The sequence below is a fragment of the Podarcis filfolensis genome (assembly GCF_964270895.1).
Source record: "Podarcis filfolensis genome assembly, chromosome: 1".
Classification (NCBI taxonomy): domain Eukaryota; kingdom Metazoa; phylum Chordata; class Lepidosauria; order Squamata; family Lacertidae; genus Podarcis; species Podarcis filfolensis.
This window is the reverse complement of record NC_139604.1, coordinates 33,576,349-33,600,732: the sequence shown is the minus strand read 5'-3', so window position 1 is coordinate 33,600,732 and position 24,384 is coordinate 33,576,349. Positions and strand designations below refer to the sequence as shown.

The following is a 24,384-nucleotide window of genomic DNA, read 5'->3' as shown; positions in this document are numbered from 1 at the left end:
GAGGCAGCCAAGCAGAGGAAGGTGAAGTTTAATGTGCAAGTGGAAGTCTGTTCTACCCACAAACAGCTAGTGTAAATATAGTTGTATTGATACCACCCTTCTTTTAAAATCCCAGCTCATGGAATTTTTCTCGAGTAAAATATTTTCAAACATACCTGTTTTCTTCAGCTTTAATCATTGCTGCACAAAAGAAATAAATTGTTGTCAGGTTTATTTATAAGTTGAATAAAACTGCATATTAGAAGATAAAGTATGTTAAGACAAGTACTAAACTGATCCAAATGCAATAAATTGTATCAAAATATTGAGCTGCAAAGTAAGACTGTGGCATCTGCGTGGAACTTGGGAATAGAGGCAACAATTCTCTCACTTAAAAATTACTGAAGGAAGCTACTACTACTGGGTGACAGCTGCTCTTTCAAGTGATTCCACAATAGCTATTGTGGTCAATTATGTTATTTTCGTCTTTGTGCATGACAGCTTAGCCAACATATTCTCCCTTTTCCTCCCCCAATAAAGACATTTATTAGATTAGGGACAGTTTCATTATATAACAGTATCCAATCCTGACTTCAATGACTAGAGTTATCTCTGCTACCCAGAGAATACGGTGTATGACAGGATTGCAACCTTTGGCTCTCCAGAAGTTGCGGCATGACAACATCCACCATCATTTTGGCCATGATGGTTGTGGTTGATGGAAGCTGAACAACATCAGGAAGGCCACAGGTTAGCCAAGCCCTGGATTATACCCAATAGGCGCTAGCTATAAATCAAGACAGAAAAAAAGGTCCCACAAAATTTACCTTCAAGATCTTCAAGTTCCTTGGGTTTTGCCCAGCGTGACTCTTTTGTTTGGGAATTATAGTAGTAAGGCTTTCCAGAATCAGACTTATATTCCTTCCACGGACATTTTGACAACATTTGCTAGAGAACAGAATGTTTAGAAAAAATGTTTTAAAAATCATTCCGTAATATGACATGCCATATATTAAAAATGCCTATAAAATCAAAGGAGAGGCATGCAAAGCCATATCAAAAGAAACAAAGGACAAAATATAAAGGGCTGCACGTGAAATACCATGCCTGTAATGGAGCTTTTGGGGCACCCTCTTCCCACTGCAGCCCCTCAAAAAGCTAATCCTGAAGTTTAGGGAACTCTCCAGAGTAGGATTCAATGTGGCACGAATGGCTGCAGCTGGAAAGGAAAACTGGCACACACTCCAGTGATAAAAGGCATTTTATACTCACTGAAAACATGGTCAATTAAATAGGCACTCTTCTCAATTTGTTTATTTTACCTCTGCAGGTGTTTTGAGATCATCTGGTTTCTCCCAGGTAGACTGCTTTGTTTCAGTATTATAGTAGTATGTTCTTCCATCTGGTGACTTATGCTCTGACCACATAGATTTCTATGAAAAACAAAGCTTCGTATCAATAAATTCTGCAACATGTCTAGGAAGTGCAAGACAAAGTGCCACAAAAATGTCTACAGGGGTAAATTGATACCTGTTTCGAAGGTTCCTCATTAGCAGAGCTGTTGGCCGGGGTGACTTGCTGCACTGAACAAACTACTGGGGGTGTAGGCTAAATATTAAAGAGGAAAGCACACTTCTGAAGAAAATATAGCAGCTTACTTTTTCTTTAAAACAATGTAAGATTGCAAACAGAAGAATACACAGCCATAAGTACAGCATACCCCCAATCTGTAAAATGGTCCCATTCGGATGCAATGCTAAGCCATGCATGATTCATTAATTCTGGGCTTCACTACTAGGAGTGGCATTAGCATTCCCAACCAGTGTCAGAAGACTCACGCCAGAATAACTGCAAAGGTGAAGTCCAGGCAAAACTCATCTGCACCTGAAATCTGTAGTCAGGTGAAGCAGACGTCTTCTCCAAACCAGGGATCTTCTGGGAAGTAATAGCTACCAACTCTACAAAAACCACCACTATCTAGCACTCCTGTTCCTCAGTCTGCAGTCCTAGCTGTCCTCTCCAAGTCTCCTGCTCACAAGATGCCACTACATCTCCAGGAGCAGTCTGTGATAAGAACATACAAAGAGACTGCTTGATCAGGTCAATGGGAAACTTAGAATGCTGCAGGTATGGTGGCATCCAGTGACAGCTCCTTCCAGGGGAGTTCACCTCCTCCAGAACACACCATCTCCCCACTTTCCAGACTCATAAGCTCTGAAGATATAGCACCTGTCTTTTCAGAATTCAGCTTTAATTTACTAGTCCATAGCCATTACCGCCTCCAAGCACCAGTCTAGCCCTTCAACCTCCTCTCCCAATTCAGAGGAAACACAGAGACAGAGCTCCCAGCAGTTTCAGAAAGATGCTAAAAACCTCCCCCACCATACCCAGTAACAGTTCAAAAGCATCTGTTTCTGTTCTCAGCAAGTTGTCTCACAAACATATTATGAGTTCTTTAAGAGCACATTATAGATAAAGGTGAACCGATTGTCATTGTGTACTTGGACTTTCAAAAAGGTTTCAACAAGATACCTCACCAAAGCTTTCTGAATAAGCTTAGATGTCATGGATTTAGAAGAGATCTCTTCTTGTGGATCACATATTGTTTAGTAGCAGGAAGCAGAAAGTAGGAGTAAATGGGCAGTTCTATGAATGGAAGGAGTCCCTTATGGGCTGATTTTGGGAGCTGTGCTTTCAAAACTAGTTTATTAGCATCTAGAGTAAATGATGAGTAGTGAGGTGGCCAAGTTGCTAAATTGCTGATAACATTAAATTGTTCAGGGTCATTAAAAAAGAGAAGTTGTGAGGAGCTCCAAAAGGACCTCTCCAAAGAAAGTGAACTTTTGGGAGCAAATAAAATGTATTTCATTCATGTACGTGTTTCAGATGAGCTGACATAAAAGTCAACCATGTTGTTGTATTTTATGCACATACACTCTTGTTATGCATACATGTGGATGTTTGGAAGGTATGTAAAGGAACCCAGGCATCCAACGCACAGGGCAAGGTGCAATCTTGCCTTAGCATGGAAGGGAGAAAAATCATGGAAACTGGACAAAGTTTAATACATGAAATTATTAAATTGCCCAAGCAACAAAAGTTCCTTGCTTACCTGAGTTCCTGGGGGGGCTAAACCTATGAAATATAAAATGATAAACCACATTTCAGCACAACCAGAACAATCCACACCTCCACATTTGCTTTTAATGTGACTCAAAAGACTTTCAGACCACATGAAAACATACATGTTAAATTTTACAAGTGACTTACAATTAACCATTTCAAGCAGACTGTATTATGAATTTACATTCTGGCAATGAGCAGATAGTAGATGCAGCCAGTCACTTCTTGTTATAAAAGCTTTCCCCCTGAAGCTCACTGAATATTTCAAGAATCTCTCAGTTACTCCTGCCTATTCACTTTGAGCTTCAAACGAATAATTTTCTCAGAACAGGAAGGCCAGAATCTGAAATGAATGCTCAAAATCTAATGATCCACAATGATGAAGATCTAACTGTCATGTTCACAGTTTTATGCAAGAGTCACTATATTCAACTCCAGCACGTTCAAGAGACAATACTCACATGCTAAAAACTGGGACCTGTAACAAAACATTGTAACATGCAATGCTCCTGTTCAGTGTTCCAGTCATAGACAGCCATGTCTCCCTACATGATATTCCCATTTGATTTCCCATTTCCCATTCCTTCCCCATGAATCAGTCAGCATTACATGGCCTGTGGGTAAGCTCAGAGCTTATAAGGATATTTTTGGGGTTCCCCCGCCAAAAGTGTTATTTTTTAACTTTTTTGTGCTTCTGTAAACTTCAGGGTTCCCAAGCCTAGTGAAATTTCCCTCTTGTGCATGTAAATGTTTTAGGTATGCAAGGATGCCACACTCACTCTCTGGAAATAGAGGGAAAGATGCTGGTGAAATTCTCCATTGGTAAATGAACAAAATCTTTCAATTTCAATTCATAAATAAGTAAGTGTGAGGTGCATCATACTTCAATCCCAGATGAATCCTTCCGCAAAAAAATCCTACCTCCTTGTCAACAGATTGGGAAGCACCTCAATGTTTTAGTTCATTGAGAATTAGTAAATAGGAAGAAGGGATATTTTCAAATTCTCCTTACATACAGGCATTTGTGCTTGTTTGGCATGTGCACCATTTTCGGCACCACAAAGGGGCAGAATGGGGGTGGAAGGCTCACTTACGGCCCGCTGACACGTTTGGTACCTCAGAATGGAACCCCCACATAAAAGAGGAGTTGCCTGTAACTGAATAAACTCTTAATTTTAACCCACATTATTATTAACAAACTTCTTTTTAGTTTTGAACCTTTTCTGGTTAAACTGTTAAATAAATAGTGAATTCTTTTTACATACCAATTTGAGAATCCATACTGTTTACTCCTGGCTGTAGGAAAAAAAGAAGTTAAAACTTACACGATGTATTACATGCTAACTTAAGCAAATTCAACTATAGGAGCTTGGTAGCAGTTACTGTTTTATAGACAGAAATCACTCTTGGAACGTAAAATATTAACAAGACAGCATCTCCCTCTCTCACACACTCTCTCGTCCCACTTAGGACTTAAACCCAGTACTACATTATGACATCGCCCTGTAATGCCTACCCCCTGGTAAACAACCACCAACCTTATTTTGCCACCACAACCAGTGAGTAACATATCACAGCTTTGCAAAATGAAGTAATGGTAGTGAAGAACAAGGGATGATGAAGCTTTTCCATTTTAAAGAAGTTAGGATCCTATGTGCAACTTTAAGAATCCACCCCAGCCTTTTTCCTCTGCCTGCCTGTATTTCTTTCTGCCTCCCCCTCCCAACTTCGGTAGGTCACTCACACGTGGAGAAGTGAAGAGAGGTAGTGGAGAAATGGAGGTGTCCCTGCAAGCCCTCTCCCACTTGTCAGCCAGTAGGAAAGCCCCCTTGCCAGCCAAAAGCCACTACAAACAAGGTAATACTGGGAATTTGATAAGGTAGTTTTTGCTTTGAAACCTAACCCCTGCTTAAGAAGCAACTCTGCTATGTGGGTGGTGATCATTTTAGGCATATCCAATTGACACACGATCGCGGATGAGTGTGTGTGGTGTGATGTAATGGAGCGCACTTATCCGTGCTCCACCAATGTGTGCAAGGGCTGGGAACGGACCCTCTGCACGAAATGGTTGCTGCCTGTATATAAAGCTACACATCACACTATCAAAGCAGCCCTACTAGTCATGTTTTTCATAGCGCTTCCAATATGATTTTCAAATGTCTGCTATGACATTCCTCATTCTCCTGGATGCTAAAAAGGAGCTATGAGAAAGATGAAGCCGACACTAAACATGGCTAGATAATGCAATTCGTTAACAGGCGCTTGGTGAACCATATTATTGTTCTGCCAACTGCTAAACTTGGAAAATCTTCAAAGGACTGTTTCAAAAGATTGAACCAATTAATCTTGAAATTGAAATCCTATGAATTGCTCTCTGTTAATCCAGTTAATTACTGTGAAGGTGATGCAACACTATAGCAACACTATGTTAGTCAAGTGAGAGGTGATGGGTTTTTTTTTTAATGATAATTTGACCTAACCAGAAAAAAGCCTTTAGATTTATACTATAAATATGCCATAGCTAAACAAATTTCCCGAGGGAGCCTTGTCCTTAAATGTTCAGCAGCACAATCGGGTGACAAGGCTCATGACATCACCAGGCCTTTCACATCACCTCACATTATTTCAAGAATCCTTCAATACAGGACTATCTGCTGGGGTAAGTTGTCACATAATAAAATTCGATTTATTTTGTTTTTCTAACAGGGGGGAAGGGGCTGGGGGGGGGGAGAAAGAGAATGGAGAAGTCATTTTGTGTGCCACTTTTGTTTTGCCACTTATCTTTTAGCATTTGCTGCTTTAAGCATAGCTCTGATACTGTAAAAATATTCCCTGGGTCCCTGAAGCTGCTATTCAGGTGTTTTAGGAAGCTTTACTTATTCTGAATGCATGAAACTGAATTATGAAGACATAACATATAGTTTAGCACTAGACATGACTCTCGTCTTCTCCACCTCTGATACAGCTTCAAGACTATGGCAGAATCCAGTACCTTTTATAATTAACCACAGTTTGTTGTTACATTTGATAAGAAAAAGTGTAGTTTATTTAAACTATTGTTTACTTAATCTTTAAAGTTTACTGTTTTACCATTGGAGAGTGGGCTATTGTAAGCAATGTGCACAATAGGCTACTTAGAATGACCCTTGAGGCTGTTGTACTGCCAACAGCCCTAAGCAGCATGGCTATTTGTCAGTGATGATGGGAGTTGCACTCTACCATCCCTGCACTAGAATAACAAAGTATAGCTTAGTGAGAAGGGAGAGTCTGTGACAGAAAGAAGTCCAGAATCAGGAGGAGAGGAGGGAGGCCAAGAGGCAGAGATGAGTCAGGCTGTTGAAGAAGCCAGGGTGCCTCCCTGCCCTGCTACTACAAGTTCTCGTCCCCTGGGTCTCCCAGGACCAGAAGACATATGAAGAGAGAGCAGCAGTGACAGGCATGTCAGCATAGTCTCAGAATGCTTGGGAAGGACCTGGGAGAGATGATTTAGGCAGCTGTGGGAAGGCAGGGACTTTCAGCCTCTGCAACTGCCTCACAGGGACAAGATCTACTGAGAAGAATTGCTGTGCTCATCAGGCCTAGCGCTCCTGAACAGACATTTCTGCTAATAAAGAGTTAACTTCACTTACTCTGGGTGCTTTATTCCCGACAACTGCTCCTGACATTAAGTAGGAAATAAATCACACACTCCTGTACCTTATAATAAGAATAAGCCATTAACATAACCCCCCCCATAACAACATAGCTGGAAAATTATTCAAACAGGGGAAAAATATGCATTGTATGTTAGATTAAAAATAAAATACAGTTAGTCAACGGTTTAAAATCACAAAATATAGATTTAATAATTACCGGTCCTGTAGGCTGCATGGGAGCATGAGACATATGGGGTGCCATCATCCCAGGCATCACTGATTGCATCATTCCAGGCATCTACAATAAAAGTATCATTATAGTACGTGTTTACAAGTTAATACAAATTGCTACATATGTAACTTTTTATGCTAATAGAAATAGTGTTTAATCCTGCTCAAACATAAATAAATTGGGGCATAACAAAGAAATATAACTATGTAAAGTGCTTTATACTCCTAACAAAATATTTATCCAATAGCTTAATGGTTTTCCGGGTACAAAATTTTAAGGTCTTACGTGATCAGAGGAATTTCTGTGGGCATGGGATTATTAGTTAGAGGGCCAACAAATAAGGGCAAGATTTTTCAGCTACTCATAGTGGTCTGTCAAATGGGTACCCAAAGCAAAAGATAAAGGAAGTGAAGTTTCAGGGTGGAGGGGAAAGCAGAAAGGTTCTCTCAAGAATACAGGGCTCCCAAAACTCAGTGTTTTAATATTAAATAACCCAAAATATTAGCACTATTCATGAAACACTGTAGGAATGGGGCCCAAATCAATTAAGCATCTAATTCCAGTTCCCAAACCCAATCCATGTGACTTATGTAAACTCTAATAATCTTGAGGGCTCATTTACCTCATCTATGAACAGAGGATAATACCTGAAGAACTTGTCTCACAGGGCTGGAGTAAGAGTTATGCTTGCAAAGATGTTCCAAGATGAAGAGTACTATAAAGTTTAAGAATTATGACTGCAGGGTTCAAAAACATGAACTGTTAAAAAAAGCTGAGAAAAGCATGCAACAGGGATGCAAACTACCGTAGCTGCTTAAAACCACATCACTGCCCTTGTTCCTGAAAGCATCATAAATATGCTGAAGGGGGCTATTCTTCACATTGGGACGTTGCAAGGCAACGGTTATGTGGGGGTCTAGCAAAAGCCATTCAAGGCAGAGACCCAATGCAGTTACTATGAAGAATTAATCTGTTTGTGTATGCACATGATATTTTAACTGGAAATGAATTTTGTAGGAAAGCTAGAAGTTTTATTTCCGATTTTTTTCATCAGCCCTTATTGGGGGACTGCAACAAGTGGATGACAACAAGAGCAGTGGACTTTACATATGTGTGTAATGTATTCAATTGGCCATATTCAGCCAATTTGATTAGCAAGCCCCACAAAAAGTTCTTGGGAAATCACCCCCCACTATAAAGTGACAGTCCCTGGAGGATTGGCCAAGTGACCCCATTCCCATGTATCTTCAGGGAGCATCAGGTTACTGCTCCCTCTTACCTTCCATCTTGTGTGGAGGGAGAGGTATTTGGTAGGGCTACTGCTCCACCCTCAATCCACAAGGTTTTCTTGGAAGCGTGAGGAAGAGAAGAAAGAATGGGAGTGGCCCTCCCATTCCCCACCATCCTGTAGAAGCAGGAGAAGAAAGGAGTCTTGCCCCACTGCTGCTTCCAAATAATTGTGTTCCATGCTAGAGATGCTCCCTAAAAGCTTCTATCCAAGTAGCTTTTGAAACAAAGGATTTCTTAATTCAGAGATGCCAGATTAATAGCCTCCAGGACACAAGCTGTATGCTTCCCACATTAACACAACTTGATAAATCCAGTTTGTTCTGATCCTGGTGAGCCACAAAAACTCAGTGTTTATCCAATATATGATGGGCCACAATACATGGTTATAAAGCCTGTTAACTGTGTGTTTAACAGCCCTGCTTTAACTACTTTGAGGCAACATTAATTTTATGGGTTATGCACACAATTTTCAAGTTCAGGGTCACTATAAACCAAGGGCAGAAGAAAGTGAATTCTATCATCAGTAGGAACAAGCTGTTATTTAAATTAAGGGAAAAGGTCCAATGGAATATGACAAAATACTGTGGGTACATTCCCAGTGGAACTATGGGTATTTGCCCCCAAAAGCAACAAGGAGAGAGGTTCTAAACAAACAGATAAAAGTTCATGGGAGGGCAGACGTGGGAGTCTAAACAGATGGATAGCCACACTCTTAAGATACAAAACTCCTATATTCTGGATACCAAACCACATTCTGACCTACTTAAAAACAATTCTTGTTTCTAATAATTTACCTCTAAAATACACACCGGAAGATAGAAATTTTACTGACACTATTAACCAGGGGAAAGTTGACCAGCAAAGCTTCACTGGAGAATACAAAGCTTTTGTAGTAAAAATCACCGTTGAAAGTGAGCAATTACAGAAAGTAACACTCACTGCCCAAATTACTTTGCATGTCTTTCCTTCTCCTCTTTAGTTCTTGTTTACGCTACCCTACAAGCATCTGAACTAAAAAGCTGTCACACTGTTCATAATCTGGAAGCATGCCACCCACAAATCTGATCTATGAACTGCATGCTAGGACAGGGTTCCCTTTATTCGCCTTCAACTAGGACATCAGGGAAGAAATATTTGGAAGCTGCTGGCTTTACTGAAAAGGCATCTGACAGCCGGGGGGGGGGGGGGGCAATCCTAAGCAGAGTAAAGTCTTCTTTAACTATCGTCAGAAGTGGGATTTCTCCCAATGATGGAGAAGCAGAGAAGCAAATGCTAGACAGAGTTTATTATTTCTGATTCTTCTAGATAACCATGGAAGAGACAAATGAAATGCTACAACCTCTACAATTGAGAGAACAGGGAAAGTAAAGCGCTGAGAGAAAGGGCTCAACTGCTCACTGGCCATACCTCTCACGGATTCTCAAGGAGAACACAGGATATATGCTCGTCACTCTGATCATATAAGGGCTAAACCCCTTCACTTCACAGCACAAAGGCCCCATAACTATAAATATTCAGGAACTCCTATAAAAGGCATTACAGTGGTAGGGTTCTGTCTTCTTTTTGACCTACTGGTTACATGAATTAAAATATGTCTCAACTGAGAAGAAGTGATTTGTCTACTTGCAAGACAACTTTCAATTCAATGAAGTCAATAATGTGTTTTTTCCAAAAAGAAAAGAAAAGGTAGTTTAAAAACTGTAGTGATGTGAAGCTCAGAGTAATCAACACCTACTGAGTTACGGAAAACCCTAAAATGGATTAAAATTCATGCTTCAAAATGCACCTTTTAAGACGCTATTAACAAAACCAACAAAAACCAACTTACCTGTCCCATTTGTGGCCCTCCCATAGGGGGCATCATTTGAGGCATCATTCCATGAGAGACTGGAGGCATATTGGGTGGCCTTTGGCCCATAGGATGCATTCCCATGGGAGGGTAGTGAGGCATACCCGGATGTCCCATCTGAAAAAACAATATTTGTGACAGATCAAGATTCCAAGATAATAAACACAATGGAAATAACCTCTCTGGGTTCCAAGTCAGGTCATTTAGGTATTGTTGTCTGCTATAATAAAGTTATGGCCTCACATGTTGTTTGCTTCCATGAAATTCTTGGATTCATCAATATATTTCTTCTTAAGTTTTCTAACATGAAAGTAGATTACTCTCAAACTATAATATTCCAGTCCACTGGTTTTTAATGCTTTCCAGAGTTTCCACAAAAGCAAACCCCAAACTTTTGATTCTTTGCAGCATTACCCTATAGAGTAACTTAGAACATTGAGTTATAGAGCTATATAGTTATAGAGCTATAGAGTATAGCTTAGAACATTGTGTGAGATTTAAAAATGCTCTTTCATGAACAGGACTTCCCCAATTTTTGAAAAAGGTTTGTATTTAATATGGACTCCAACAAATGAAACTGGGTGTAGATGCCCTGATCCAATCAGGAAAAACTACCACCTCTCCCCACTATCATTCACAGAAGTCTTTATTGTATAAAAATCTCTTTCATTAACAGTAGGATTCCCGTGGATCCAACCAAGTATCCTCCCTATCTGCTAGGCTTTTATGAATTTTAATTTCTTTATAATGTTAAAGTATTGTAGAAAGCTTAAACATTGACTCAGCCTCGATAAAAACAGAAATAGCAATCTGATTACCAAGAATATCCTGAAATTTTTATCACATTTAGAGATGTTACTGAAGAACAGCCTTAAGCTCCAATCCTCACTGTATTAATATAAAGGCCAACTGAAGGATATGCCACCTGCACTTAAGTAGTGCATGGCAAGTCATGATGGATACTCAATGTCTCCTGCATCCAACCACAATTGGATGGGGGCTGCATGTTTGATAGAATTGCAGTTTTTAACTTCCTAAAGGAACTCAAGCAGTATTGTTTAAAAAACTAAATAGAATTAAATACAACTACTAAAAACAGCATATTATTGGATTACTTCCCACATTATGCGTCTAGCATGTATACATCTATTTGCCATTCAGGCCATTACCCTGTAATGGGCAAAAAAGAACAACATAAAATATGAAACTATCCTGACAATCATGAGCATATTATTTTCAACTTACTGTATTGGCAAGTGAGCACTACCAATTACCTAAATTTATGATACCTCCGTGGGACGCGGGTAGCGCTGTGGGTTAAACCACAGAGCCTAGGACCTGCCGATCGAAAGGTCGGCGGTTCGAATCCCCGCGGCGGGGTGAGCTCCCGTCGCTTGGTCCCAGCTCCTGCCAACCTAGCAGTTCGAAGTAGATAAATAGGGACCGCTCTCCAGCGGGAAGGTAAATGGCGTTTCCGTGTGCTGCGCTGGTTCGCCAGCTGCGGCTTAGTCACGCTGGCCACGTGACCCGGAAGCTGTCTGCGGACAAGCGCCAGCTCCCGGCCTCTTGAGCGAGATGAGCGCGCAACCCTAGAGTCGGTCATGACTGGACCTGATGGTCAGGGGTACCTTTACCTTACCTTTATGATACCTCCACATACAAGAGGTTCCCTAATACAGAACTTTATCTTCCAACTCCTGGAGCAGTGGGCTATAATGGAGGGGAAGATGAGGCATAGGAGGGGACAAATCTTGCCAGCATGCCCCCACTCCCCTCTCATGATTGTCTTCAGACACTAAACTGAATACCTGATTGGGCCTTGCTCAACCATTCTTCATATGTACAGACTTGCAACTAAAAATTGTGTTAAAAACAGCCATTTTCTACCTTAGAGGCCCAACGCCAAATTTACATATTACCGTCACCAAACAAAAAGTTACCCTTTTCTCTCATTTTATGAGCACACATTGCATCCAGCTACTTGAAAAGCACAAGGTTAATCAAAGTATGAATCTACTTAATACATAACTTGATAAGCAGCTTGCTGGTAACGAAGTAGCCCAAAACTTGAACAAAAGGACTTCGGACATGATGTGCTTAAGAGATCAAGATAGGACAAGACGTCTGTGCAGAAAAAGCTCCATTATTAGAAACCGATTATGTTAGAAGCATGAAGTACACTCTTTTTTCTTTTGGGGGGGATGTGTGTAGGGCGTGGGAAACAGAGAAGGGCGATTATGCCGGACTGCAAGTTGCCCCGGACCTCTTATAACAACTACCCATCTCCATATTCCACTCAGGTTAGACCAGAACCGTACCCTATTCTTCGACTTCAGAGTTTGAGGATCACGCTGAAAGCGCTCAGAATGAACGCGCGACGGGTAACTCCACGCGGGAGTTAACGCAGCGGGAAAAACAAGTCACAACCATTCCACTCACCATGAGGGGCTCTCGGCCCATACCGCCACCGCCGCCTCCTCCACCGCCGCCGCCGCCACCTGGTCGCATCGAAGGATTGAGGAGGCTCCCGCCGCCGCCGCCGCCGCCACCTCCGCACCTGCCCAGCAGCCTCCCCCGGAGCGGCTGGCGGGAAGACGGGCCGAAGGGCAGGAGGGGTTCGGGCTCCCCTCGAGGCGGGAGGAGGGGAGCCAAGAGGCTGACGGGCTTCCCGGCCGGCCAATCCGGGCGGCCTCCCATGCGGCTGCTCTTGGGCGACTGCTCCGGGCCGGGAGCCCCCACGGGCCGCACTCCCTCGCCGGGGTTGAGCTGCATGAGGGGAGGCGGCTTGGGCAGGGAGAAAGGGAGCGGCTGAGGGGAGGCCGCGGCGGCCGCCGAGTCCCCGCCTGACATCGCCTCCCCTGGACCGGGCCCGGCTCCGGCGAGCCTGCCCTCCCGGCTGCGGGGTGTCTAAGCGGAACCGTTAGAGGAGGAGCGAACGGGAAGAGGAAGGAGGGGCGGGCGGCCGCCCTGTGGGGCAATGGGAGAAAAGGGGTTCCGTCGAAAGTCAGGCTCACCGACACGTAAGGAGGAGCGCCCTGCGCGCGCGGCTGGGCCGGAACAAAAAACTCACTCCAGGCCGGGTTGTGGGGAGAATTGAGGGCCGCCGCCGCCGCCGCCTCCCGCTCTTCCTCCCCTCAGCGGGAGGCAAAAAGCAAAGCGGGGGGCGAAGGGGGAAAGAAAAAAGAAGCGCGCGTGGGGTCAGGGCTTATCCAATGGAAGGGCCTGAGGAGGATGGAAACTACAGAGTGGGAGCAGAGGGGGGACGTGCGCGCAAAGGACACTGGGAAAATGGGCTCCCGCGAGCCGAGATCGGGGGCGTGGCTACGGAAAGCCAAGAGGTCCCTCAGCTGAACTGGAAGGGCGGGCGGAGGGAGCGAGACAGCGAAGGCGTTTGGCTTGCTTCCTCGCTCGGTCCCTTTAAGAGGCCCTGAGCAGTTTAATCCGTTGAGCGAGCGAGGCGGTGGGGTGGCAGGTGCGAGAGAGAGAGAGAGAGAGAGACACAGACAGAAGAGGGCGGGGCTCCCGATGCGTTCTTCCGGTGTGGGCAATTTCTCGGTCCCACCCCTTTCGCGAGATAGATACGCTTCCGGTTTAGAGGCAGTCGCGTGGGGGCGGGGAGGGGACCTCTTTGACTGGGCGGCGCCGCGGCGGCCGTTTCGCGCGCGAGAACTTCGAAAGCGCCGTTGCCATGGCAGTGCGCTACCGGAACACCGCGGTCCGTTACGGCCGAGCGGGGCCCCCCGGCACTCCGTGGCCGCCGGAGCGAGGGGAGGTAGCGCGGAACCTCCAGGCGGAGCTTGAGGAGGAGGAGGAAGGCGGCGGCAAAGGAGAGCTGCTGGGCGGCCTCGGGAGAAGCCCCGTGTCCCGGGCTACCCTGGCCCCGCTGCCGGACGGGGCGGCTCGCCGGTGGCCGAGCAGGGCCTTCTCCGTGCTGTGCTGCCTCCTGGCCGTGTCCTTGCTGGCTTTCCTGCTGGCCATCGCTTGCCTGGTACTGAGAGGTGAGGAAAGGGCGAGGAGAAGAGGCAGGAGACGCCTCAGTGCATGGGATACCGCTTGCTAGGTCTAGCGCCTTCCCAGCAGCCATAGAATCGTAGGGAAGGGACCGTGAGGGTAATCTAGCCCAACCTCAACCCTGCAATGCAGGAATTTCAAGGACGGCATCCATAGTGATCCGTAAAGGTAAAGGGACCCCTGACCAGTCCAGTCATGACCGACTCTGGGGTTGCAGCGCTCATCTCGCTTTATTGGCCGAGGGAGCCGGCGTACAGCTTCCAGGTCATGTGGCCAGCATGACTAAGCCACTTCTGGCGAACCAGAGCAGCGCACGGAAACACCGTTTACCTTCCCGCCAGAGCAGTACCTATTTATCTACTTGCACTTTGACGTGCTTTTGAACTGCTAGGTTGGCGGGAGCAGGGCCCGAGCAACGGGAGCTCACCCCGTCGCAGGGATTCAAACCTCCGACTTTCTGATCGGCAAGTCCTAGGCTCTGTGGTTTAAGCCACAGCGCCACCCGCATACTTTTGCTTAAAAACCTGTGGCACACTTTAACAGGCATTTGAATTCTAACTGATTTTTTAATGCAACAAAATGATTGTCTAGTCGTGCGGCAGAAGAAAAAATGCTTGGGTGTGCCACTTGCTAGAGAACAATTTCTACCCAGAATTGCTTTGCCTTACAACTTTCATTGTTTGCTGTTCCTGCCAACAGATTTGCGATCTGAAAAAGGGAAGACCGATGAAAATATAGAAACAAGCATTTTAGGTAAGCTGCTCATGCCGCTTTATTTTGGAATAATGGCTGTTCATTTTAGGCTTTGTTTATTGGCTAATAGGGCTGGGCGATGTATCAATATATTGTCCAAAATTGATTTGAACTGAAAGAGGGACACGACAGGGATGCCCCCTATCACCACTTTTATTTATAACAGTATTGGAAACATTAATAGCTTTAAGGAAAGATGAAGAAATAAAGGGCATAAACCTTGAAACATAGTGTTTTAAAGTAAACGCATTTGCGGATGATGTAATTATAACAACTGAAACACCAATAGAAAATATTCAGTAAGCATTAATAAAAATGAAAGAATTTGGCGATGTATCAGGATTTGAATAAAGACAAGTCAAAATTATTAACAAGTCAAAAAATATGGGGGAGAAAGATAGAAATGAGTTAAGAGAGAACAGGATTAAAAATAGAAAACAAGGTAAATTATTTAGGGGTATGGATTGCAAATAAAAACACGGATTTATTTAATGACAATTACGTTAAAAATGGAAGGAAATTAAAGGGAATATAGAAAAATGGAACAAATTAAAATTATCATTAGGGGGGAGAGTATCAATGATTAAAATGGTGATATTACAAAAATCCTATTTTTATTTCAAACTATCCCAATAATAATTGGGACAAAGTATTTCATAAGCTGGCAAAGAGACCTTGACAATTTCATATGGCAGGGGAAGAAAGCCAGAATAAAATCAGAAATAATGATGGGATCAAAAGAAAGTTGGGGATTTGCAGTCCCAGACTTAAGAAGATATTTCGAAGCAGCGTGCTGGAACTGGTTGAAAAAGTGGATATTATTAAAAGATACTGAAGTTTTAAAGTTAGAAGGTTGGGACAAAATATATGGTTGGCACGGATACCTATTTTATGGGAAGATACAACTACATAAAGGATTCATTTAGTAAGAAAGGCCCCATTTGAGGTATGGGAGAGAACGAAAGAGATAATTACAGAAAAAACCCCATGGTGGATCTCTCCACTAGAGGCAACCTCGACACTAAAAAATAATATAAAAACTATCTGGCCAACATATAGATAATTAGCAGAAGAAACAAATGGAAACACTAAATAAAAAAATTATGAAGAACTCAAAACAATGGGAATAAATTGGCTAGAATATTTCCAATTAAAGGTAACGTATGAGAAAGATATAAAAACTAGGGGATTTGAAAACAAAATTTCAAAATTTGAAAGAGAGGTACTACAAAGTAATCAAAAAACACTTTAAAAATGTACAGATTGTTAGAAAAAGTACCTTCAGATCAAGAGGTACAAGGAGAGAACATGCTAAAGTGGGAACGGGACCTAGGCTATACAATCGATTTGGAAGACTGGAAAATTTTTTTGGGGGGAAATATAAACTTTACAGTCTGCAATTCATTGAGGGAGAACTACATGAAGATCCACAACAGATGGTATTTGGCTCCAGATAGATTAACAAAAATGAATAGAGCGAACAGTAACAACTCAATGGATGATTACTTTCCATAGATCAGACATAAAAATGCTAGTTTTGTTCTAACCGTAATGAAAATTACAAATTCTGCACACATATAATACAAACATGTTCCACTCAATATACTTAATTCTGAGTAAACATTCGTAGGGTTGTATTGTAATTGTCATTTTGCTAGTTTACTTCTATTCCGGATTTGATCTTTATTCTACAGTGGAGTTGATGCATCTCTCCTGTGGCCAAATTAAAATTGTATTCCAGGTTTTCACTTTGTTTCTCTTCCCTAAGGATTTTGGAGTCTACTTGTTCTATCCTTGATGAGTGGACTTTCATGTTGCAGTTTTTCTTGGACAGTGACCTATTTTGATTCCTTTGAACCGGGAATGTTTCCTCCTACTCCACTCTCACCTGCACGATTCAAGTGAGTTCCTTCTTCGTAAGACTGAAATACGACCAGATACGGGGCTTAGTAAACCACTATAATAGATATGTAAGGAACAGCTTGTTACTAAATATGCTGGTGCTGTTACAACTTCATATTCGAGGAAACAAATTTATGCCAACTAGTGTTGGACTAGTCACCGGGACAGAGTCCATGGTGACTAGCTAGAGTACAATAATTCTATGTTTTTAGTTGAGAAATGCAATATTACCATAAACTGTTATACGTGATAGGATGTAAAATAGGTTTAATATGTTATGTTGTATGTTAAGGACAGTTTTGTTGCCTTGTATTCACAAAATACAAAGAATGTGTTCTTTCTGAGACTTCATATTAAACAATTTTACAAGTTAGCCAGCAGGGTGTGTCCTATCATAAGTTTTCATATCTTATCTAAAGTCCTTTTACCTTTACTTTAGTATTCCTGAAACAATTTTAAGTCAAGGTAAAAAATAATTAAATCTATGATCTACAATATATACAGTGAACTACCCCCCCCAAATTACCAATATTTATTGCTTTCTGTATGTAGAATATTTTGAATATACTCCCATTTCTCTGTGTTTTTGCTGTTTGTGGGAGTTTTATTGAAGGGAATTGGTAATAATCTGCTATACTTTGGCTTCTTCAGGCTTTCTGTTGTGGTAATGAAATAATTTTTCATTTTTGGAATAGGACTATGACTAGGATTAAAAAGTTTTAATTTTAGCTTTTGTAATGTTCTTGTTACCTACATACTGGTTTTCTGCTTTTTTTCAGGCGAATGACTGGGCACTCCTTTCACATAGGCTATAGTATGGCCATACTGAATGGAATAGTGGCAGCTCTTGCCCTAGTATGGTGTCTCCTTTAGTCTGTACTGAGAACTTTCTCATAGAGAGACAGCTTTCTAGACGACGCTTGAAGCTGCCTTCACACAAACAAACCATCCATGTGTTCAGTATACTTGCCTCAATCTCTGTTTTAATATGCTCTCTCCAAAATGATGCCAAATGTTTTAGGAAGCAGCTGGAGGCATTTCTAAAACAAATCAACAGGTGGAGACAGATTAATAAGGAAAGGAGGTGTACACAAAATGTCCGGCTGCATGAAATGATTGCAGCATTTTCAAAAGACTTCATGAGGCAACCACTTCATGAGAATTATCTCAGGATTGTTGCTGATAAATTGCTCAAAATAGCCACTGGATTAATAATAATTGCCATTATTCTATTATACCATTCAGTGAACTTTCAGGTTTGGTTTTGACATGCTGCATACTTAGCAACAAAATTGGGGGGGGGGGAGGTTTGAATCACATCAGTTGTGCTCATTCGATTTCAGAGGATTTACACTAACTTAATTTCATTTGGGAGAAGGGGACAGCAGCGAAAGGAGAGACCCTGCAATTTCACTCAATTTCCACTATGGGACTTACTTTGTTCCTAGACTTAAAAGGACAGGGTTTGTAGATTGGGAAAAAAAGGTTTACATACAGAACATAAATTCAGTGCAAATAAACTTGCTAACCACCTTATTCTTATCTCTAGGGCAGAGCCCTACCGGGGGGGGGGGATTAGCAAGTTTTTTTGCCCTGGGTGAAACCTCTAGCGGGGCATAGTTGAGTCCCCCAGCCTTTGTGTATGCATATGCAAGTGCACGTGGGAGTGCCAAACTCTACCCTTTGACCCAGGTGAAATAAAGCCTAGTTTTGCCCTGCTGTGGGGTCATTGAAGGGCTAGGACAGCTATATGTGTGTCAAAGACCTAGAAGACAAAATCACATAGCTTCTTTCTTGCAGGCTGATCCCTAATTTACAAGTCTCAACTCTCAGCTTCGCTCGCTCCCTCATGCCGCAAAGAAAGAGGGGCTTCCCATTTGACAGGCATCAGTTCAGGACCAGCTGTCAAGCTGTAACAATGTTACATAATACTTTTATTAGGAGTGCTGGGGGGGGGATTTCAGTTAGAAGTATGTGTAGATTGTGCCACTTGATAGCTAAGAAAGCACTGCCTTAATTTTCACTACCTCCAAGTGTTGGGTCAAAATTCTGACTACACCAATATTGTATTAATGCAGCTGTAATGTGTTTTGTCCCTGTTCTCAGTTTGGTTTCTTTCTCTTCTCAGTGAGACTGGCTGCAAAAGTATGTAGTGCTAAAATAAACTATGGCTTAGTGTTATGTGTATTAACCTTGGATTCATGGGCTCCTTTCTGTTGTCCACCTTTTGCAGCCACAAGGAGAAGATCAGAAACTTCTGCTTCTGTTTCAACTAACAGTAGTTATTTATTGGCCTGGTTCTGATAATCTTAGATAGATAAAACTTTATTCGCATCAGCTGATGGCCATAGCAAAGGTTCTGATAATCGTATATTGACTTAAATAAGTTCAGTATGAATAAGGCTTGTGAGCATACACATAACCCCTTCGTAACAGGTGCAAAAACCCCAGGAACTCCTCAGTTTATTTTCATTTCTCATTTCATCCAAATTGGGAAACAGCTTAGGAACAAGACAGAATATGAAACCGACATCAAACTGGATTCCTGGCTTGTTCCATTAACCATAGTTTTCTGATTAGGTTGAAATTCACTGGCACAAAGGGAAGATTTATTGTCCCTATACATCCACTGTGTTTGAACTTAGAGAAACTGTTGTTAGACTTCAAACCCTGGTTTACAGTTCTGGCTTGTTTCCAGAAATCATAGTTAAGATTAACCACAGTTTGAAGGGTCAGATGTGACAAACCATAGTTAATGGAAAGCAGAAGTGAAAGTTTCACATCTCACAGCAACAGCAGGGGAAGTACTGAGGCCAGAGGCTCTTGCATGTAAAACTGAACCATATTTTAACACTGTCCAAACAGAACTGTATATTTTGCTTGTTACACTTTTAAAACAGCAGGGCTGTTCTCTTATAGCTTACTATCAGTGCTTTTTCTGGGGGTACTCAGGGGACGCAGTACCGGCACCTTTCTTTTTCTCCAAGTGTTAAAAGTGTGGCACTTCCTGTAACAACCTCATGGTGAGTTCCGGCACCTTTTTTTCCTTAAAAAAAGAAGAAGCATTGATTACAATATGTATAGTATTAAAATGAGTACTAGGGTAACAAATTAAAATATTCTAATTACTAATGTATCATGCTTATCTGACTTCAACACCTGATTAGTTAAAGTATGCAAATAGGCAAATAATTAATTGACTAGATTTTTTAATGTATGGCTTTGAACCAAAGAATACACATCCTGCTATTTTCCCTCTGTAGAACTTTGTTGTCTTTCCCATGCATTTCTGAGATTGGGGGTCCTTTTGAATGGAGTGTGCTGCACCATCAGAAGGCTGCATTTGGGAAGGGAGAGTGGGCAGGCAACATACGCATTCATTCAGATCATTTGGGGTGGGGATTGTAGCTGATGCTGTGCCTGCAGGGTTGCATGGGTGCAACGGGACTTGCCTATCCTTGCCTGCTGTGCATCCCCCAAATCTTCTCTGGAGAGCTTCCCATCCTTTTAGATGTGGTTTTGAGGGTTATGGGGAGGGGTTGAAGCTCCTTGTGCCAATGGACCTGCAGTGTCGGATACAGCCCTTTGGGTCCAAGGCAAAGTATAATATAAACACATGTTGCTTTTAAATATAGAATATAATAATTGACTTTTTAAACTGGAAATGGATATTTGTACCGAACTCATTTTGTCCATGCAGTATTTTTTTGCGTCACAAAACCCCCCATTGTTTTTGTAAATTGTTTACTGCAAATAAACTAATCTTGTTTACTATTAGTGGTGTTTGGTCATTTATTCTGCTTTTGGTGATGTTAGATCATTTATCTTTTATTCTGTTACTAAATTTTGTTACCAGTAACGTCCCAGTCACATCATGCCTTGCCCCTCTTGAATGAATATTATTGCTCACCTTAATATGTACATGTAGTTCTAAGTAGTAGCTAGTAGAAACACCTATGTGTGATAGCTGTTGTGCAGCAGTCCTTCCCTTGTCCTTCTCTGAACTGTCCTTCACCAATAGAAGGGACCCCACTTACCAATAAAAGCATGCAAAACTGCACACACAGGGAACTGCAAAGTTACATTGGTATATGTATAGGGCAGGGACTGCTAATCTTTTGGGCCTGTGGATGCGTCTACAAAGCAGAGAAACTTGTGGACATCATGCACACTCCACAACCTAGTCTATTGGCTACAATAGAATGCTGCTTTCAAAACTTATTTCAGCCACAGGACCAACCCTGGTATTGGACCTCTTCTCGCAGTTGCCCAGCTTGGGGAATGGAGGGAGCTAGCCTGTGTAATACCACAAACCCATGTGCTTTTAACACACAAGGGGGTTCATTCAAACCCCACTACTGCTAATGACTTTCTGACTACTAACCACACAGCTTTTTTATTGAATGCCTGCCCACTCCCCAGTTAAGCAGTTTGTTCAAATGGATTATAGGAAAAAACGGGGAGGAATTGGCAGTATGCAGCTCAAAATAGATCTAAATCAATGTACTATTGGTATAACTTGCACTATACTTAATCCAAGCTCACATTGCAAACTTAATCTCAACGGTTTGGCAATGGCAGCTTCAGGCAACAGTTGCAGGCTGTCCTCAGCCCCACCCCTTTTAACCTTGTGAAGAAATTATTTTATTAATAAAATAAAGATAAAGAGCATAAAGAAATATTGTTACAGTAGGGTGAAAACAGCATAAGATTGGGCATTATCATTGAACATCTAAATGTTCTAAAACTTTACAAAAATATTTCTCTCCCCACCCTATAAACCTTATAGGCTGGTTTAGATGTATTCTTTTGTAATAAGTTGGCTTGATCATTGTTACTATGGACCAAAAACCACAGCTTTTTAGAAAAGGATTCTTGGCCCATTAAATAGGTTAAACTGACAGATGGTGGCTGAGTTGCATGGTTGAGGTTGGATTTAAACCTGCATCTCCTGGGTCCTACTTGGACAAAAATGTACCACATTGATTATTCATCACTCAAGTCTCCCAAAGTAATCACTAAAACTGGTGGCCATTTCATATTGACTGCTGAAATGTTTCCAGGTTCCCTAAGTATTTAAACCAGACTGCTCCGTCCCTTTGGGTTGCAACAAGACCCAAGTGCAGCCAGAATATATGGGAGGTTGTGGAAGAGGGCTTAGCACTACAGTGGTACCTCGGGTTAAGTACTTAATTCGTTCTGGAGGTCCGTTCTTAACCTGAAGCTGTTCTTAACCTGAAGCACCACTTTAGCTAATGGGGCCTCCCACTGCTGCTGCGCCGCCGCCCGATTTCTGTTCTCATCCTGAAGCAAAGTTCTTAACCCGAGGCAATATTTCTGGGTTAGCGGAGTCTGTAACCTGAAACGTATGTAACCTGAAGTGTATGTAACCTGAGGTACCACTGTACTGGCATTACCTGGCATTTCTCATTTGCTTCTGCCAATGCCTCCAAGCAGGGAGGTATTGTTGTTTGGACCACCTAGCTGGGTGAAGAAAAGTTTATACTTGTCTTTTGGTTATCTGTGAGGAGAAAAAATGGGATGTTTGCTTTCATCCAAACTGAGGTCTGTGTCAAAAGTCAACCAAGTCTCAAATCCACAGCAGCAATTTTGTCATGTTAAAAAATCAGGCATCTCATTCTTGTGATAGCTCTTTGTAGTCTGCTTTTAGGCAAGCTGTTGCATTTCCAGATAAAGCTCTATGCTCAAGGGCATGTTAAACCTGTTTCTCTCACCCCAGCCCACCCACTGCATTAAGGCCCCTTTGAACAGAGGGGAGTTTAAAAGCTGTTTGTGGTCTGACAATGCAGTTTGCTGCTCAGGAAGCAGCACAAGCCCTTTGGCAAGCATAAAGTAGGGCCTCAGATTCTGGTTTAAGATAATTGCTAAAGATACATTTTTAAAAATCATATTTGCGAAATACATTTTCTGAGAATGAAAGCAAAACGTTTTACTGGACTGATTTACATATGAAATTAGATTCTCTACTGCTGATTTATTCACTCTTCCCTCTAATTCTGTGCCTAGCAGTACCCAATTTGTGCCGAGAGTGCTTTTTATTTCTTTATAATTATGAGGAATCGTAAGGAGTGAAGCCTTTTTCTATTATGGTGAAAAATTCCTAAAGGTACAAATGGCATAATTGCATTTAAAAACTATTCCCGTGCTCCAATCCTTTTATCAACTTTTTGTCGATGAGTTATAATTTGCTTCAGTGGCATAGCCTGTAGTAGCATAAACTCATCTCTAATCCAAATGTTTATCTTTGCTGGACCAGGAGGCAGAATATCAGCATTCCTCCTCCTGTTTGTAATAACATGAATAGCCATTGGAGAGCCATATCTGCACACTCACCTAATGAGTTTCAGGTGCGATATGTAGTTGACATAAGTTTGAGGGAAGAGGATGTGACATTTCAGCTACTGTATATTCTGTATCCCAGAATTGGAGCTGAGTGCAGTGGGTGAGCTATCAAGCTAGTAGGAAGCTTATTTGTGTTGGCTATTTGCAGATTAGTTGCGCTGCAGAAGGTGTGCTGGGGAGATCAGACGTTACAAGGAATGCAAAAATAACTTTTGCTAGGTTTTAATAACAAAAACAAAAACTCCTTTTACATTAATTATAATATATCAATAAGCATGACCCAACCACCAGGGTACTGAAAGAGCTACATGCTGCTCTTTATATACCATTACCCAACAGCTTAATTACCACAACTTAACAGCACCTGCTATACTGCTTCACAGCTGTAAAACTAGGTCTGGCCCTTAAAGAAATACACATCTTGTGGAACAATAATGACCCTTCAAATTTAAAGAGACCATTCAACAATTTGTGGCTGGCAAGCTGAAGAGTTTCTCATGACCTTGAGAGGCTTGCTTTGAAAGGTATGATATAGTGGTTAAGTGTCAGTGTTGGACCAGGAAGGCGTAGGTTTCAATCCTTGCTCATCTATGAAGTCAGTTAGGCAACCTTTGAAAGAGATTGGGTGGTTGGGAAGATAAATGGCAGAGGGAGAATTATGCATACTCTCTGTGCTCCCAGATGAAGACTCGGTTGAGAGCTGTATGGTGTTGCACACAGCCTTAGCCTAACAGTAACCCCTTTCCACTGCAGGAACTCTGCTGCTACGGCATCCTGGAGAAGGACCGGACTCTGCTTGAAGACTTTTAATGCAGAGTTCTCCAACTTCCGGAAAAGTCCATAGCTAAACAGCTCATAACAGTAGACATGCTTACTAATATTGGAGTTGGATATAAACGTTAATTAAAAAATTAAAAGCTTATGAATTCTTTCTGTGTGTGTTGCATGGGTGAATGAGCAGCCGACGTTGCATCTGAATTTGTGCTCCAGAAATTATTTCTCCTAATCTGATTTAGATAGAGATACGAAATGCCTCAGTTGCTTCTTTCTCTACTGTGTTTTTAAAATGTGAGGTGGATATCTTCCAAACGTCAGTTATAACCTGCCTTCCTCCAGCATTTTTCACATGTCTTTCAAACAAAGGTAAATGAGAGCGATGTTTTAAACAGATTGTGCTGGAAGAGAATGATATATTTTATGTAGGCATTGTTGGGGTTACCCCCCGCCCACCAGAAATGAATTAGGTC

General features: G+C 42.1%; 2 protein-coding genes across 5 annotated transcripts in view; one reads left to right on the top strand and one right to left on the bottom strand.

Annotated features, from left to right (window-relative positions):
* The window catches only part of PRPF40A (pre-mRNA processing factor 40 homolog A), a gene marked incomplete at its 5' end in the record, with an annotated part of 66,244 nt that extends 53,286 nt beyond the window's left edge, over positions 1-12,958 (bottom strand). For 2 of the 4 annotated variants that reach the window (XM_083578851.1, XM_083578850.1), the window contains 9 exons: positions 156-180; positions 807-927; positions 1,302-1,412; positions 1,510-1,587; positions 3,092-3,114; positions 4,368-4,398; positions 6,955-7,035; positions 10,088-10,225; positions 12,548-12,958. In XM_083578851.1, coding sequence (XP_083434977.1) covers positions 156-180; positions 807-927; positions 1,302-1,412; positions 1,510-1,587; positions 3,092-3,114; positions 4,368-4,398; positions 6,955-7,035; positions 10,088-10,225; positions 12,548-12,958 — 1,019 coding nt within the window. Of the gene's footprint in view, positions 1-155; positions 181-806; positions 928-1,301; positions 1,413-1,509; positions 1,588-3,091; positions 3,115-4,367; positions 4,399-6,954; positions 7,036-7,591; positions 8,375-10,087; positions 10,226-12,547 lie in introns of those variants that run through there. The other 2 variants (XM_083578853.1, XM_083578852.1) reach the window with 2 other exon arrangements.
* Positions 12,959-13,796: 838 nt separating this feature from the next.
* ARL6IP6 (ARF like GTPase 6 interacting protein 6) lies at positions 13,797-20,548 on the top strand (the record flags this gene model as incomplete). Its single annotated transcript, XM_083579819.1, has 4 exons — positions 13,797-14,106; positions 14,819-14,872; positions 16,641-16,773; positions 17,554-20,548. The coding sequence occupies 4 exons, from the start codon at positions 13,797-13,799 to the stop codon at positions 17,645-17,647; spliced, it is 591 nt and encodes a 196-aa protein (XP_083435945.1). The 3' UTR covers positions 17,648-20,548.
* Between the last annotated feature and the right edge of the window lie 3,836 nt (positions 20,549-24,384).